The sequence below is a fragment of the Anabrus simplex genome, chromosome 2, assembly GCF_040414725.1.
Source record: "Anabrus simplex isolate iqAnaSimp1 chromosome 2, ASM4041472v1, whole genome shotgun sequence".
NCBI lineage: Eukaryota > Metazoa > Arthropoda > Insecta > Orthoptera > Tettigoniidae > Anabrus > Anabrus simplex.
This window is the reverse complement of record NC_090266.1, coordinates 1,162,222,686-1,162,238,054: the sequence shown is the minus strand read 5'-3', so window position 1 is coordinate 1,162,238,054 and position 15,369 is coordinate 1,162,222,686. Positions and strand designations below refer to the sequence as shown.

Below are 15,369 nucleotides of genomic sequence, written 5' to 3'. Positions count from 1 at the left end.
GGAAAGACGTACTCTGTCAACATGTCATAGTAAATGTCCCAGTCTATTGTTTTTTCTACAAAAATGAAAGGACCAATCACACGATCTTCCATCAAACCGCACCAGACATTAACTTTGGGAGAGTCACGTTGATGCTGAATAACTTCATGTGGATGCTCTGCCCCCCAAATTCTGCAGTTATGACGATTAACTGTTCCTCTGACATGAAATGTATCCTCATCAGAAAAGAAAATCTTTTAAAAAAAATTGATATCATCATCAGTTCTGTGTAGAAAGTCAACAGCAAACTCATACCTTTCAATTTCATCAGTAGGTTTTACTTCATGTAACAGTTGCAATTTGTAGGGGCGCAACTTAAGTCTTTTATGTACAACATCATACACAGTACCTTTCGGCACTCCCAATTGTAGACTACGTCTGACCAATGACTTCTTCGGGCTCCAAACACATGAAACACGGATCTGCTGAACATCTTCAGAAGTTCTTGGTCTACCTGGTGATTTTGCTTTTAAAAACTACCGGTTTCCTTGAAAAAATTATGTTGCACTGTTATAACTGACTCAGTTTTCACAAGCCAAATAACACACTGGACTTTCTGTTGCGGAGTACACATTGCTACTGAGTTGCTCTGCACTGCACTGCACGCACACCTGGACTGAACTGAGGGAACAGAGGAAACAAACAGCACTGGTGTTGTCTCAAGGTCAAGTAGACCTGCCAACTGCAGGGGAGCCAAACTTGGAGAGTTGATGAAATCACACACCACAAACTAGAATAGTGTATGTCACTTTGTACAGATTCTAGGACAGATTAAATCTAGGGAGTCCTTTTTTAAACAGCCTGTATAGTCTTACGAGACATGCCCCTGAACACAGACAAGTGGAAGTAAGATGTAATGACATGCCGCTCCTCGTTACACATGATAAATTTCATATTTGAGCCCGTATTGTCAAAAAGTATCAACTTGTGAAAATTTAAATTTATGATTCTACCTTTACAATACCGTAATCATCTTTATTAATAAGACTACATTAAACTATATTGGTGATATATGCTTCATCCTCTTATGGGACATCTTCAGTCACATATAAAATCATTGGAAGTATGGTAAGGGGACATTAAAATGTTATTTATTTATTTATTTATTTATTTATTTCTTTATTTATTTATTTATTTATTTATAAAATATTTTAAGATTCAAGATTGACAAGACTCTAATACGCCGCTTCACAAGATTCACAGACTTTTTATTCACTAATTTTAATGTATCCTTACCGTATTTCCAATGATTTTATGTGTGACTGAAGATGTCTCATAAGAGGATGAAACATGTATCACCAATATAGTTTAATGTAGTCTTATTAATAACGATAATTACAGTATTGCTATTGATGCTTTCATGACCCATACTTATAGACATGATACTGTATAGGCTTTTGGACTTATGCCGTGTCAAGAAAATAAGGTCAAATTCTTTATGTTTCGCAGAGAACTGTGCTCTGCGTCATCAGAAGAAAATCTTGACTGTCCACGAGAAAGGTTTCTTAAACAATGACTCTTAAAATGTAGACGTTATAATAGAAGTGGAAATGGTATGTTCATTCACCAACAGATGGCTCCCAGGACATGGCACAACGCTAGCGTTCGAAGCAGAAGCTGACCGAACCATCAGAATCAGTCTAAGAGGTTCACATAACATGTGTACGTAACATATGACATTGACACAAGCCTGGAATGAAACATCCAGCGATGAGGAACGTACGGATTTGGAAAACACTGAGACAAAATAACAGTAGTGAAAGGACAGGGAAGGGAACTACCTACGTGTAAATTCTTAATGGCTGGCAACCAGGTATTACTTAATTGATAGCCAGTGTCCCTGTTGAAATTGTTAGGATTTGTACGTATTTCCACAGCTTCCCGTATAATCCTGGACCTGTAGTGTCTAGTGTGGGTAAGAGCTCGAGCATCTTGGAACATGACATCATGACCTGATGATAGAGCGTGCTCAGCTATTGCTGATTTGTCTAGTAGGTTGAGACAAATATTACGTTCATGTTCCTTGATACGAGTACCAATGGACCGGCATGTTTGTCTGATATGTACCTTACTGCAAGTACAGGGAATTTCGTTTATCCCAAGATGTAAAAGTGGGGACAATTTGTCCTTGGTTTTACTCAGACTATGAGCAATTTTAGTGGTGGCGCAAAACACGGTTTTTATTGTGTTTGCGGAGGTCCTTGGCAATTCGATCTGTGGTGTTGTGAATGTAAGGCAAGTAGGCAGTTCTCTTCACTTGTTCCTTCTGTGAGCTTTGCTTGGTCATTTCTCTGGGATGCAGGGCTGTATGAATCTGCAAACTGCTGTAACCATTACCCTTGAATGCGACTTTGAGCGTGTCCATCTCCACCTGGATATTTGATGGCTCACAAATTCGTCTCGCCCTCTTCGCGAGTGTCATGAGAATGCCTTGTTTTTGTGCTGGATGGTGGTGAGAATCTGCTTGAAGATAGCGATTTGTGTGGGTAGGTTTACGATAGACCATTTATATAGACAGTATATCCTAAGGAGCCGTCCGGTTTCTTTCTTACTAGAACATCCAAGAAAGGAAGGCATCCGTCCGACTCCATCTCCATAGTGAATTTTATTGAAGGATGTTGCTGATTTAGGTGGTTTAGAAATAGATGAAGTTTTTCAGGACCTTCTGTCCAGACCACAAATGCATCATCAACATACCTCCACCATATCATAGGTTTGATGTTCGCCAAAGCAATAGTCACCTCCTCAAAATGCTCCATAAAGAAATTAGCCTCTACGGGCGAAAGTGGATTTCCCATAGTCCGTCTGTTCATAAAAATTCCCACCCCACAAGAAATAGCTATCAATTAAGTATACCTGGTTGCCAACCATTAAGAATTTATGTAGGTAGTTCCCTTCCCTGTCCCTTCACTATTGTTTTTTCGTCTCGGTGTTTTCCAAATTCGTACGTTCCTCATCGCTGGATGTTTCATTCCAGGCTTGTGTCAAAGTCATACACCTGTCAATGTCATATGTTATGTGAACCTCTTAGACTGATTCTGATGGTTCGGTCAGCTTCTGCTTTGAACGCTAGCCCTGTGCCACATCCTGGCAGTCATTTGTTGGTGATTGAATGTACCATTTCCACTTCTATTATAACGTCTAAATTTTAAGAGTCATTGTTTAAGAAGCCTTTCTCGTAGACAGTCAAGATTTTCTTCTGATGACGCAGAGCACAGTTCTCTGCAAAACGTAAAGAATTTCACCTTATTTTCTTGACACGGCATAAGCCCAAAGGCCTATACAGTATCATGATTACAGTATTGTAAAGGTGGAATTATAAATTTAAATTTTCACAAGTTGATACCTCCCCTCGCTCAACCACTTTGCTGAGCTTAGGAGAGGTATGATCAGCAGACTTGTGTTATTCAGTACTGTTGAAAGATTGTATGTGCTGATTAGAATACACTGTTTTCTGAAATGTCAGTTTTAAAACCAGTGAAAAATGTCTGCAAAAAATAGTCATAGTGAAAGTAAGACTTGACTTACAATTGGAAGGTGCTCACCTGGAAATGACACCTTTGTAAGAAGTAAGTATAAAGATTGTATTGATCTAGATATTTTAAAAAATATTGGCCCTTATAAATACCTACTTCTCAACTCATTTGCTGCCAAAACTGCAGCTATGTTTGCATCTACCTACATTTGTAAGTAGTTTTTAAAATGAACATCTTAAAATCACAAAGGAGGACTCGCTTAACAGATGTCAGCCTTCGTGCACAATTAACAGTGGCAATTTGTCAGGTAACCCCAAATTTTGAAAGCCTTGTGAGTTAAGATGCATGTTCCAGTGTGACTATGTCTAAAATAGACAATTAAAATTAAAACCACAAAAATAAGTCAATACAGATGAAACAAATATAGACCTAATACTGAACAGGTTTTCATTCCTTGTTTCTTTTATTATTTCTTTGTTGTGAATACTGATGATAGAGATGGTGTTCACAGTCCGCCTCTGGCCTTCACTCTGTGTCAAGCAGGTAGTGTTAACATTATGTTACTAATTTTTTACTTCTACAACCATTGCATTACATGGTAGAATGTTTCCATCTTGATTACTTGTAAATAGTTGAGGAATTAATGCTACATAAATAAATAATTACTATAGACATGATGTAGTCTTTTTGGGCTTATGCTGTGTCAAGAAAATAAGGTGAAATTCTTTACATTACACAGAGAAGTTTGCTCTACATCTTCAGAAGAAAATCTCGACTATTCACAATGAAGACTTCTCCAAGAATGAAAGTTTGAATTTAAATATTACTAATAGAATTGTACGTGGTACGTTCATTCGTCACCATATGGCTCACTGTACGCGGTACAGCACTAGCATTCGAAGTGGAAGCTGACAGTACCATCAGAATCAGTCTGAGAGGGATGAAAGTATGACACTGACACAAGCATGGAATGAAACATCTAGTGATGAGGAACGTACGAATTTGGAAAACACCAAAATGAGATAACAATAGTGAAGGGATAGGGAAGGGAACAACCTACCTAAATCCTCAATGGCTGGCAACCACGTATTACTTAATTGATAGTCATTGTCCCTGTTGAAATTGTTAGGATTTCTATGTATTTCCACAGTTTCCCCTATAATCCTGGACCTGTAGTGTCTAGTGCGGGTAAGAGCTCGAGCATCTTGGAACATGACATCATGACCCCCGACGATAGGGTGTGCTCAGCTATTGCTGATTTGTCTGGCTGGTTGAGACGAATATTTTGTTCATGTTCCTTGATACGATTACCAATGGACCAACATGTTTGACCAATGTATACCTTGCCGGCAATTGTCCCCACTTTTACATCCTGGGGTATACAAAATTCCCTGTACTATACATATGAAGGAAATCCACCATCAAGAGAGGTGGATTTTGGAGGTATCTGCAATTCTTGGAACTGAACACCATTTGGTGCAGTAGAATTTATAATTTCATCAGTTGTGTTGCAAGACCTTAAACCAAGGATGGGGAGGAGTTGATTCACTAAGATATTTGCCCAAATTGCTTCCTGAAGAAGAAACTTCAAACCATCCTTCATTATGTTCACTGTTTTTCCAGTCATTTGTCTATCATTAAATAGATCATCTGGCTTGGAAGCAGGAAATTTGTTTGGTGTTAGGAACTGAAATAAGACTGCCATCTTACTCTTGTATGTATGTTGGGTATTCAGCCCGAAGGCTGGTTTGATCCCCCGCAGCTTCACCAACAGCTGTCATAGATAGCCTAGGTGTCACTGAAGAGGCATACTAGGGAAATGAGGAGTGATGTAGTTTCCCATTGCTTTCCTCACTGAACCAGAAGTTCACACCATTCATAACAGGGACTGGCTGCATAAGGAATGGTATTACTAGCATCGCTCATACCCCAGTCACTTTCAAATTGTCAAAGCCAAGGAGGTGACTGTGACTGGTCATTGAAAGTAACAAATTTATTCTAGCCCATGCCAGAAGACACAGTGCACTGTAAACACTACATACCGCCAGCAAAGGCATGTATTACTCTTTCCACCTTTATAATAGAACTAATCTTCGACAAATAGTAATTTAAACATAGTATCTGTACAAAATATTACATGCCATAGTCCTTACAGAAATAACTTCATAGCACAGGGTCTTACAGAATTATCACATCCAATGTTCAGTTCCATGACTAAATGGTTAGCGTGCTGGCCGTTGGTCCAGGAGGTCCCGGGTTCGATTCCCAGCCGGTTTGGGGATTTTAACCTTCATTGGTTAATTCCGATGGCTCAGGGAATGGGTGTGTATGCTGTATTTATCATTAGAATTCATCCTAGTTAGGGCCCCATCCTCACAGACATGCAGGTCACCTATACGGCGTCAAGTTGAAAGACCTGCACCAGGCCTCTTCAAAGGCCACACACCATTATTATTATTATATCCAAAGGTTGCCAAAAAATAAAATCTGTTTTATTAGTTCATAGGTGCAATGTAAGATTGCCACTAGATCTCAGACTCTCGCATATATGACTCATTCCATGCCCAACATACATGCACCTTTTGATTCTAATAAGTAACATCAGAATCAAAACAAGATAGACAAATACAAACGTTACTCTAAATGTCTTAGTGGAAGTTTCATCCTTCTACCACTTCTAGTAGTTACCTCCTTATTTGGATATTAAGATTGGTCTGTTGATATCAAGGTCGACTTGTGTTCCACTACATCCCCTTCAGCAGGCACAGGTATCTTAAGGGGAACGATTCGTTGCACAGGTCAAAACAACTCTCCAGGTGCAGTTTTCAGCCCTGATGCAGCCATTTTTGCCTGGATAAAATTCCGTAGCTTGAGCTATGGGCCAAAATATATTTTTTTTCCTTGCACTCCAGTGAGATAAATATCACCAACTTTCACTGATTCTTGGCCATTCCCTTTTTCTTGGGGGTATCTTGTCAGCTGACCCAGATATTCTGTCCTAAACCTCTTCCTCAATTCTTCCATCAATCGTTACTGATACCGGAACATTTTATCCAAATCCACTTTGTCCAAATGGTTTAAATCAAGTATGCCCACTTTGTTATGGTCTGTAAAAACATGGCTGGTATCAGTGGGGTAGGATCTTCAGGATCTCCTGAGATGTAAGATAAGGATCTGGAATTTACTGTCACCTCACAGTCACATAGCATGGTAGGCATTCCAATGCTTATCTCAGCAGGCGTTTCATTATTTGTATGAGATGCTATCACTAACCATCCCGTTAGGGAGTCGTAGATGGATTGAACCTCCACTTGATTATTCTGACTGACGCTTCAACTTCTATCAAATGCTATTGTCCACACCAAGAAAATTAGTCCCATTGACACTTTAAATAATCCTAGGTTGAGCTATAAATCTCCTCAGTCCCCACAAAAGCACTTTTGTAGACAATGATGATTTTAGTTCCAGGTCAACAGCTCTAAATACTGTACACTTAAAGATAATATTATTCAACACATCTTTCTGTCATTCTGTTGTTCTGCGCTAATGGTCCTGCTAAATCAGATCCTGTACTTCAAACACACTTGCAACCCTTACCATGTCTTCAAGTAATGTTACAGGATGTTACTAAATAGAAATAGTTTGTATACTGCATTTTTCCTTGATCAATGTTCCTGTATGTCCACTGTCTTGTTCACTGAATGGTTTAGAGATGAATTTGTTGGCAGCCCTGAAGATAGGTCTTATTATAACGGTGGTATAGTTAAGTACTAAGAGTGGGAAGGAAGCGGCTGTGGCCTTAATTAAGCTATACACTGAGAAACCAATACTCTTTTGGACCAGAGATTTGTTTGTCTGTTTATGAGCAATGGACAGTACTAATATGTTACATATACATGTCTCTTGACCACTTCTCTGATAAATGTACCCGATGTGTTGATTGTACAGTGCAGGTTGCATAGCTGTAAGTTTGCACATGGGAGTTGGCGGGTTGAAGTTGCAACATCAGCAGCCCTGAAGAAGTTTATCTGTAATTTCTCATTTTCACATCAATTATTCTCTGATGTTCAGTGGAAATCAACCATTTTAGCTCATGACCTTTTTTATCCATAGTTTGAACCCAAGTGCTATCTCTCTGACATGAAGTGTCACGAACACGTAGGGTGGGATTCCACATAAAATCACGATTTCTTCATAACAATTCATCATTTTAACACCTATGCACTGCATTTGTCAAGTGGTATTCCTTCACTTCCTTCAAACACAGGCACAGCTTTACAAAGCTATAACATTACAATCCTAGCATCCTCACATTAAAATTGCACTATATTTTCCACAGTATACTTGTGAATGAACCATTATTTCACCCAGATTCCAAATCAAGAAGGTAATGGCCGAGGCTAGGGATAGCAAAATTAATTTATTAAAGTCCTACAGCACACAACCTATTTTATTTAAACCCAGACAGAGTGACGGAGTGAGCCTGTGGTTTAGATTACATGCAAAACTAGTTGTCCAGCCCTCAAAAATGATTTCCACACAGAATTTTTAATTTAGTACCATTGGTTCTCAAAAACAATTTTGTCACACAATTTATAACTTAGTATGTTCTCAAAAAGTAAATGCATTTTCAAGTCCAATACCACATGCAAGAACTAAAAAAACCTTCTTATTTACATCACACTATACCTTAATTAATTGCACGTTTACTATATGACCAGTTGAAAACTTTTACATCCTAGTGTCACCAAAACCTGTATGAGTCAGTGCAACAGTAAAACCACTGTTAGAACTTAACTGAAACAGTTTCACTTTGGAGGCTCTGAATTAATACACATCATTATTTGTTCTTGTAATGTTTCAGGTACAGTAGTCATGATAATTTGGCTTTTTATGATGATAGAACTCATGCAGCTATCAAAAGGGAAATGGAGATTTATAAAAAACTTGGTGGAGGTGCAGTTGTTGAGAACACATCACATGGTATAAAAAGAGATCTGAAGTTAATGTGTGAAGTATCCTGTACTACAGGTGTTCATGTTATAGCTGGAACTGGTGAGTCTGCTTATTGGAGTATGAAAAGAGTGTATATTTTTGTAATGACTAGTGAAATATGATACTTTGTATGGAAGAATTATGTACCGGGCAAGTTGGCCATGCGGTTAGGGGTGTGCAGCTGTGAGCTTGCATTTGGGAGATAGCGGGCTCAAATCCCACTGTCGGCAGTCCTGAAGTTGGTTTTCCCTCGTTTCCCATTTTCACATCAGGCAAATGCTGGGGTTGAACCTTAATTAAGGTCATGACTGCTTCTTTTTCACTCCTAGCCTATTCCTATCCCATTGTCGCTATAAGACCTGTCTGTGTCGGTATGACGTAAAGCCACTAGCAAAGAGAATAATTATGCCATATATAAAAGGACTAGCAAGATACCCGTGCTTTGGTATGGTATTATAATGAAATTTATAATTGAGTGCTTAACATTTTAAATATAATCCGCCGAAATTTTCGTTCTAACTCATTTTCTGAGAGAATCCACTAAAATTCATGATCTCACTCGTTTTCTGAGAGATTACGGCAAAGTTACTCCCATTTTTCATTCTTTCTTTCCAGCAATCGATTTTGTATTTCCCGGGCTGTCCAGATATTCCACCTGGCCAGTTGGGTCCCTAAATCTTTGCCATCTTTCCCTATAAACATTTTAATATGGATCAAATACTTGAGGAGATCCGGCGTGGTGTCATCTTGGGTGCCTTGGCAGTACTGAACCCGCGCCCGGACTGCAAACGTAGTCATTACCTGGCCAGGACCCGTTTACAGCGCGGTCCACACATTTTGACGACGGTCAAGAACATTATTATTATTATTATTATTATTATTATTATTATTATTATTAATGGTCTGGAACCCACAGCAAGATGCAAGACCGCTACTTAGCGGTAAATTACACCCTCTGCCATTGTCATTGCTGACAATGTGACCAGCACCATCGTCGTGCATAGGCAAGTGCGCGAGATTTCTGGCGACACGAATGATATACTTCCGTGAATTATTGACCTTATTATAGAGGTGAACAATTACATGGTCAATATCATTCATATAGTTTATTTCAAATGTGTTTAAATTTTTATTTATATGCCAGGAGAATCTACTGTAATCTAAATTTATCTACTCCAAAGGAAAAGCTAGTTCTTGGAAACACCCAGGAAGGATTAAAAATGATCAATTTATGATCAGAATAAGTACATTATGAACAGTAAAATCAATTGGTCTCAACTCCTTTTTCACCCCACTGCTGTTAAGTTGATTTACCACCCCCTCCCCCTGAAAAAAAAAGAAGGCATGTTTCCTTATGTTTGAAGGAGATTCCAAATACCAATTATCACAACTCTAACATCTTCAGTTTTTGAGATATGAGTCCACATAAAAGGAATTCTTCACCGTCACCCCCCAAAATGATTTTGCCCAAAAACACTTTCTTCTTTGTTTTTAAAGGAGATCCAAATATCAATTTTTACATCTGTAACAACTTTAGTTTTTATTAGATGTAAGTATCCTCATACAATTAATTCAATTAATTTTTCACCTCCCCCCCTTTCATTTGATTTTCTGAGAATACGTGTTTCTTTAATTTTAAAGCAGATTCCAAATACCAATTTTCACGTCTGCAAAATCTTTCATTTTTGAGATAATAGTATCCTCATACAAATAATTCAACAAATTTTTCAATTTCCCTCCTCCCTTTAGGTGGATTTCTGAAAACAAAAAATACGTATTCCTTTATTTTTAAAGAAATTTCAAATACCAAATTTCACATCTGTAACATCTTCAGCTTTCGAGATATCAGTATCCTAATTAAAAGAATTTAACCCCATTTTGAGTCACTTTTACCCCTCCACCCAATTGGTTTTTCAGAAAATAAAAAATACATGTTTCTTTAATTTCAATAGAGATAAAAAATACTATTTTTCACTTCTGTAACCTGTTAAGTTTTTGAGATATACTGTAGAAATGCTCATTTTAAAATTTCACCCCTCCCCTTAAGTGAAGTTTCCAAAAACAAATCACTTAAGTTTCTTTACTTTTACAGGAGATTCCAAATACCAATTTTTACGTCTGTAACATTTTACGTTTCTGAGATATACTGTAAACATAGTCTTTCTAAAAATTCACCCAAATTTGTCACTCCTGTTTAAGTCCCATTAATTAGATTTTCCAAAAACAAAAAAATACGTGTTTCTTTATTTTCAAGGGAGATCCCAAATACCAATTTTCAGGTCTGTAATATCTTCTGTTTCTGAGATGTAAGTATCCTCATTTAAGGCATTCAACCCTTTTTCACCCTTTTCCACCCTTCCTATTGGGATTTTCAAAAAACAAAAAAAAAATACATGTTTATTTTTAAAGGAGAATCTAAATACCATTTTTTACATCTATAAACTTTAAAAGTTTTGAGATATAGATACACTCATTTTAATAATTCATCCCTTTTCAGCCCCCCATTAATTGGATTTTCCAAAAACAAAAAAATATGTGTTTCTTTATTTTTAAAAGAGATCCCAAAGACCAATTTTCAGGTCTGTAATATCTTCAGTTTCTGAGATATAAGTATCCTCATTAAAAGCATTCAACCCCTTTTTCACCCCTCCTTTTGGGATTTTCCGAAAACAAAAAAGTACGTGTTTCTTTATTTTTAATGAAGATTCTAAATACCAATTTTTACATTTGTAAACTTTCAAAGATTTGAGATATAAATACACTCATTTTAAAAATTCACCCCCCTTTTCACCCTCCCATTAATTGGATTTTCCAAAAACAAAAAGATATTCTTTGTTTTTAAAAGAGATCAAAAATACCAATTTTCAGGTCTGTGATATCTTCAGTTTCTGAGATATAAGTACTGGTATCCTGATTAAAGGCATTCAACCCCTTTTTCACCCTTTTTCACCCTTTTTCACCCCTCCTATTGGGATTTTCTGAAAACAAAAGAAAGTTTTTCCTTATTTTTAAAGAAGATTTTAAATACCAATTTTTACATCTATAAACTTTTAAAGTTTTGAGATATAGATACACTCATTTTAAAATTTCATCCCCTTTTTCACCCCCTTAGGAATGGACTATCCAAAAATCCTCTCTTAGCGAGCACCTACATCTTAATATGAATGTATCCCCAAAATTTCATTTTTTTATGTCCAGTAGTTTTGGCTCGACGATGATGAATCAGTCAGTCAGTCAGTCAGGACAAGTTATTTTATATATATAGATAGGAACACATAATAGGATCTCAGTGATAGGAAAATGTGGGAAGAGAGAACAACAGAAAGAAGAGACAAAGACAAATATGCAAACACAAAAGGAGAAAGACAATCCCAACATCTCAGCCACCTCCTCATCAATTCCAGTTCTTTTAATAGCCCCCAATGTGTTCGTGTCTCCTTCCCAGCTTCATCAGAAGTGTGGATATTGTCTTAACAGATTTTTGATTCTGATGTAGGAAGTGCAGAAGCGAGAAAGAAAAATGGAGCCTAGCAATTGTGTGATCCCACCCGCACCAAACCTGTATAAAATTCTCAATGAATAATTAAAACCAGTCACAATTTTTATTAAATGTTGCAGTCTATAATGCTTTTCAGGGTCTAGGCTCCATCATCAGGTGGTGAAATTATGAAATTTAATTGTTGCACTACATGATACACAGTTGTTTTCAAACAATATTAAACTATTTCATTTGAGAGTAGCATCTATGAATATTATAAATTTATAACATCTAGAGGAAGTGGAGAGACAGATAGAAGATAAGGAAGTGCTATTGATGGGAGATCTAAATGCACAAGTTGGAATGGAAAGACAAGGAAAGGAAGATGTTGTAGGGCCCTTTGGATATGGAAATGTAAATCCAGAAGGCGAGTTGTTGGTGGATTTTTGCATGAGGAATCAAATGATTTTTTGGAAACACCTGGTTTAGGAAGAAGAACAGTCAGAAGATTACAAGGTATGGTTGAGGAGACAGACGAACAAAGACCATGATTGATTACATAGAGAAAGAACACCGGAAGAACCTTTTAGATGTAACAGCTATGCCTGAAGAAGCCTTTGGTGGCGATCATAGAGTTGTGATAGGAAAATTGAAAGTCGGAAAGATTGAAAAACCCCCATTAAGAAGAGAGAAAAGAATTACAGTATGGAAGCTGAAGGAGAAAAGCATACAAGAAGAATTTCAAAGGGAAATAATACCCTTGGTACACAGGACGGAGGTGGGGAATGTTGAAGATGAATGGAAAAGATTTAAGGGAGCACTGGTTGGATGTGCAGAAAAGGTATTGGGTAGAAACCACATACCAGGAAATGTGAAAGACAAAGAGACACACTGGTGGAATGATAGGGTAAAGATTAAAGTGAAGGAAAAGAAAATAGCATGGAAAACATAGAAAACATCTAAGACTGAAGAAAGTAGAAGAAAATATGTGGAGGCAAAGAATTTGGCCAGGAAAGTAGTGGAGGAAGAAAAGAGGAAAAGCTGGGCCTTATTCACACAGAAATTGAGAGGTGATATGCAGGGCAGCAAGAAATTACTCTATGGTATCTTAAGAAACAAAAAGAGAGATCAAGTAAACACCAGATTTGTGAAGGATGAAGGTGGCATAATATTAACAAAGCCAGAAGAAATAAGAAATAGATGGAGAGAGTATTTTCAGAAGCTGCTGAACATAAGAACAGATGACAGTCATTCAACGGATGACCAGGAAAGGCAATTAGTTGATGAAGAAATGGATAAAGAAATTACAATGAATGAAATTGAAATGACAGTAAGAAAGATGAAGAATGGAAAAACTGCTGGAATAGATGAAATTTCAGTGGAGATGGTAAAGGCAGCTGGAGCTCTAGGCCTCCAGTGGACATATCGGGTTCCCAGGAATGTCTGGGGGAATAAGGAGGTCCGTGAGGATTGGCAAAAAGGAATAATCATCCCGATTTTCAAGAAAGGCAATAAGAAAGTTTTGAAGAACTACAGGGGAATTACTCTAAAATCCCATATTGCTAAGATAATGGTAAGGATACTGGAAAGTAGAATATGGTTGAGGGTTGAGAATCAAATATAGGAAAATCAGTTTTGTTTCATTATGAGACATCTAATGGAAAAGTAATGGGAGTACGGGAATGATATGGTGATGACACTCATTGACGTTGAAAAGGCATATGACAGTGTCCCCAGGACTAAAGTTTGGGACAGTCTGGTGCAATAAGGAATTGGACAAGGATTAATAAAAATGATCTTGGCATTGTATAAGGAATGTTGTAGTTGCATGCAAACACAAGTTGGCAGGACAAGTTGGTTCAAAATAACTAGTGGGCTGAGACAGGGAAGTGTTCTATCACCAATCCTGTTTACAATAGTAATGGATGACATCATGAGAACAGCAAAAGCAGCATATGGAGGAAGAGAACATGATGTTGTTTGCAGATGATATTGTGATTTGGGGAGAAGACGACAGGAAGGTTCAAGAACAGTTGAATGTGGTGAATGGGAAGATCAAAGAATATGGATTGAAAGTAAGTGTAGAAAAGAGTAAAACTCTTGTTATGACTAGAAGGGAGAAAGAAGGGAAAGGTCAGATTAGACTTGCAGACAAGCCCCTGGAAGTGGTGGAAATGTTCAAATAACTGGGGAGTGAATTAATGGAGAATGCTTGACTGGATGGTGAGATTAATAAGAGGATTCAAGCTGGAAGTTGTTTCTATCATAGTGTAAGAAACATGTTGTGGGACAAAGATGTGCCAATGGAAGCAAAGGATAGTATGTACAAGATGTACGTACCCATAACAACTTACAGAGCAGAAACGTGGACAGTGACAGAAGGATGAGAGTCGAATACAGGCAGCCGAAATGAAGTTCTTGAGGAGTATGATACAGAAGAGTAGAAGAGATAAAATAAGGAATGAGGAAATCCGGGAAGAAATTGGAGTGGAAAAAATTAATGATAGAATAGAGAAGAGCCGACTAAGATGGTTTGGGCACATAAAGCAAATGAGTGACGAGAGAACCAAAAAAGGTGATGGAAATGCAAATGCAAGGAAGTAGAGGCCGTGGATGACCACGATTGAGATGGAAGGATACAATCCAATGCAGTATTATAGAAAGAAACCTGGACTGGGACACAGTGTTCGAGGAGGAGTGGTGGAAAGACCGAAGAAAGTGGAGAGGAACAATATTTGCCCCTACCCGGCTACAGCTGGATAAAGGGAGATGATGATGATGAACATCTATGTTGGGTCAATTTTGTATGTGTGTGTGTGTGTGTGCGCGCATGTGTGCGCGCATGTGTGTGTGTGTAGTTTAATATTGTGTTTATATATTCATTTTCACTTTTATCATTGAGCATGTGTTGAAGAGTTTCTAGAGTTTCTGAAATATTTAAATTGATCCTTTTTGGATGCGTTTGTGTGTGTAAAATGGTGAGAAAATTTCAGTTATTCGTAGATAATTAATCCATAGTCACAGACAAAGCCTACAAAAAATATGACTATGTTTAAGACTATACACTAGGTAAAATTCCTTGGAAGCAGTAAACATTTTTTTTTAACCATCGACTCCTCCAAAAAGAATGGAAAGGATAGGTGCTCTATCCTAATATTCCTATGCGAGTTCTTACCTCCATACTGGACTCAGAATTGTGCGAGTTTTTATGGATTCCACTTCCTTAGCCACTATCCTGCTGTCTTAAGCTACCAACATGTTTCATAGTTTCCCACAAGTTACTACATGGGAACCTTAACTCTGCATTTGGCTCATCCTACAGTGCTAGTTCAACTTGCCTAAAGTGGCCCATTTGACATTCTGATCCAAAAAAAAAAAAAA

At 37.6% G+C, this 15,369-nt stretch overlaps 1 protein-coding gene across 1 annotated transcript in view; it reads left to right on the top strand.

Annotated features, from left to right (window-relative positions):
• Positions 1-15,369, top strand: part of LOC136863379 (phosphotriesterase-related protein) — a 137,508-nt gene that overhangs the window by 38,758 nt on the left and 83,381 nt on the right. Inside the window, exon 3 of the mRNA XM_067139782.2 lies at positions 8,380-8,570. Coding sequence (XP_066995883.2) covers positions 8,380-8,570 — 191 coding nt within the window. The remainder of the gene's footprint in view (positions 1-8,379; positions 8,571-15,369) is intronic.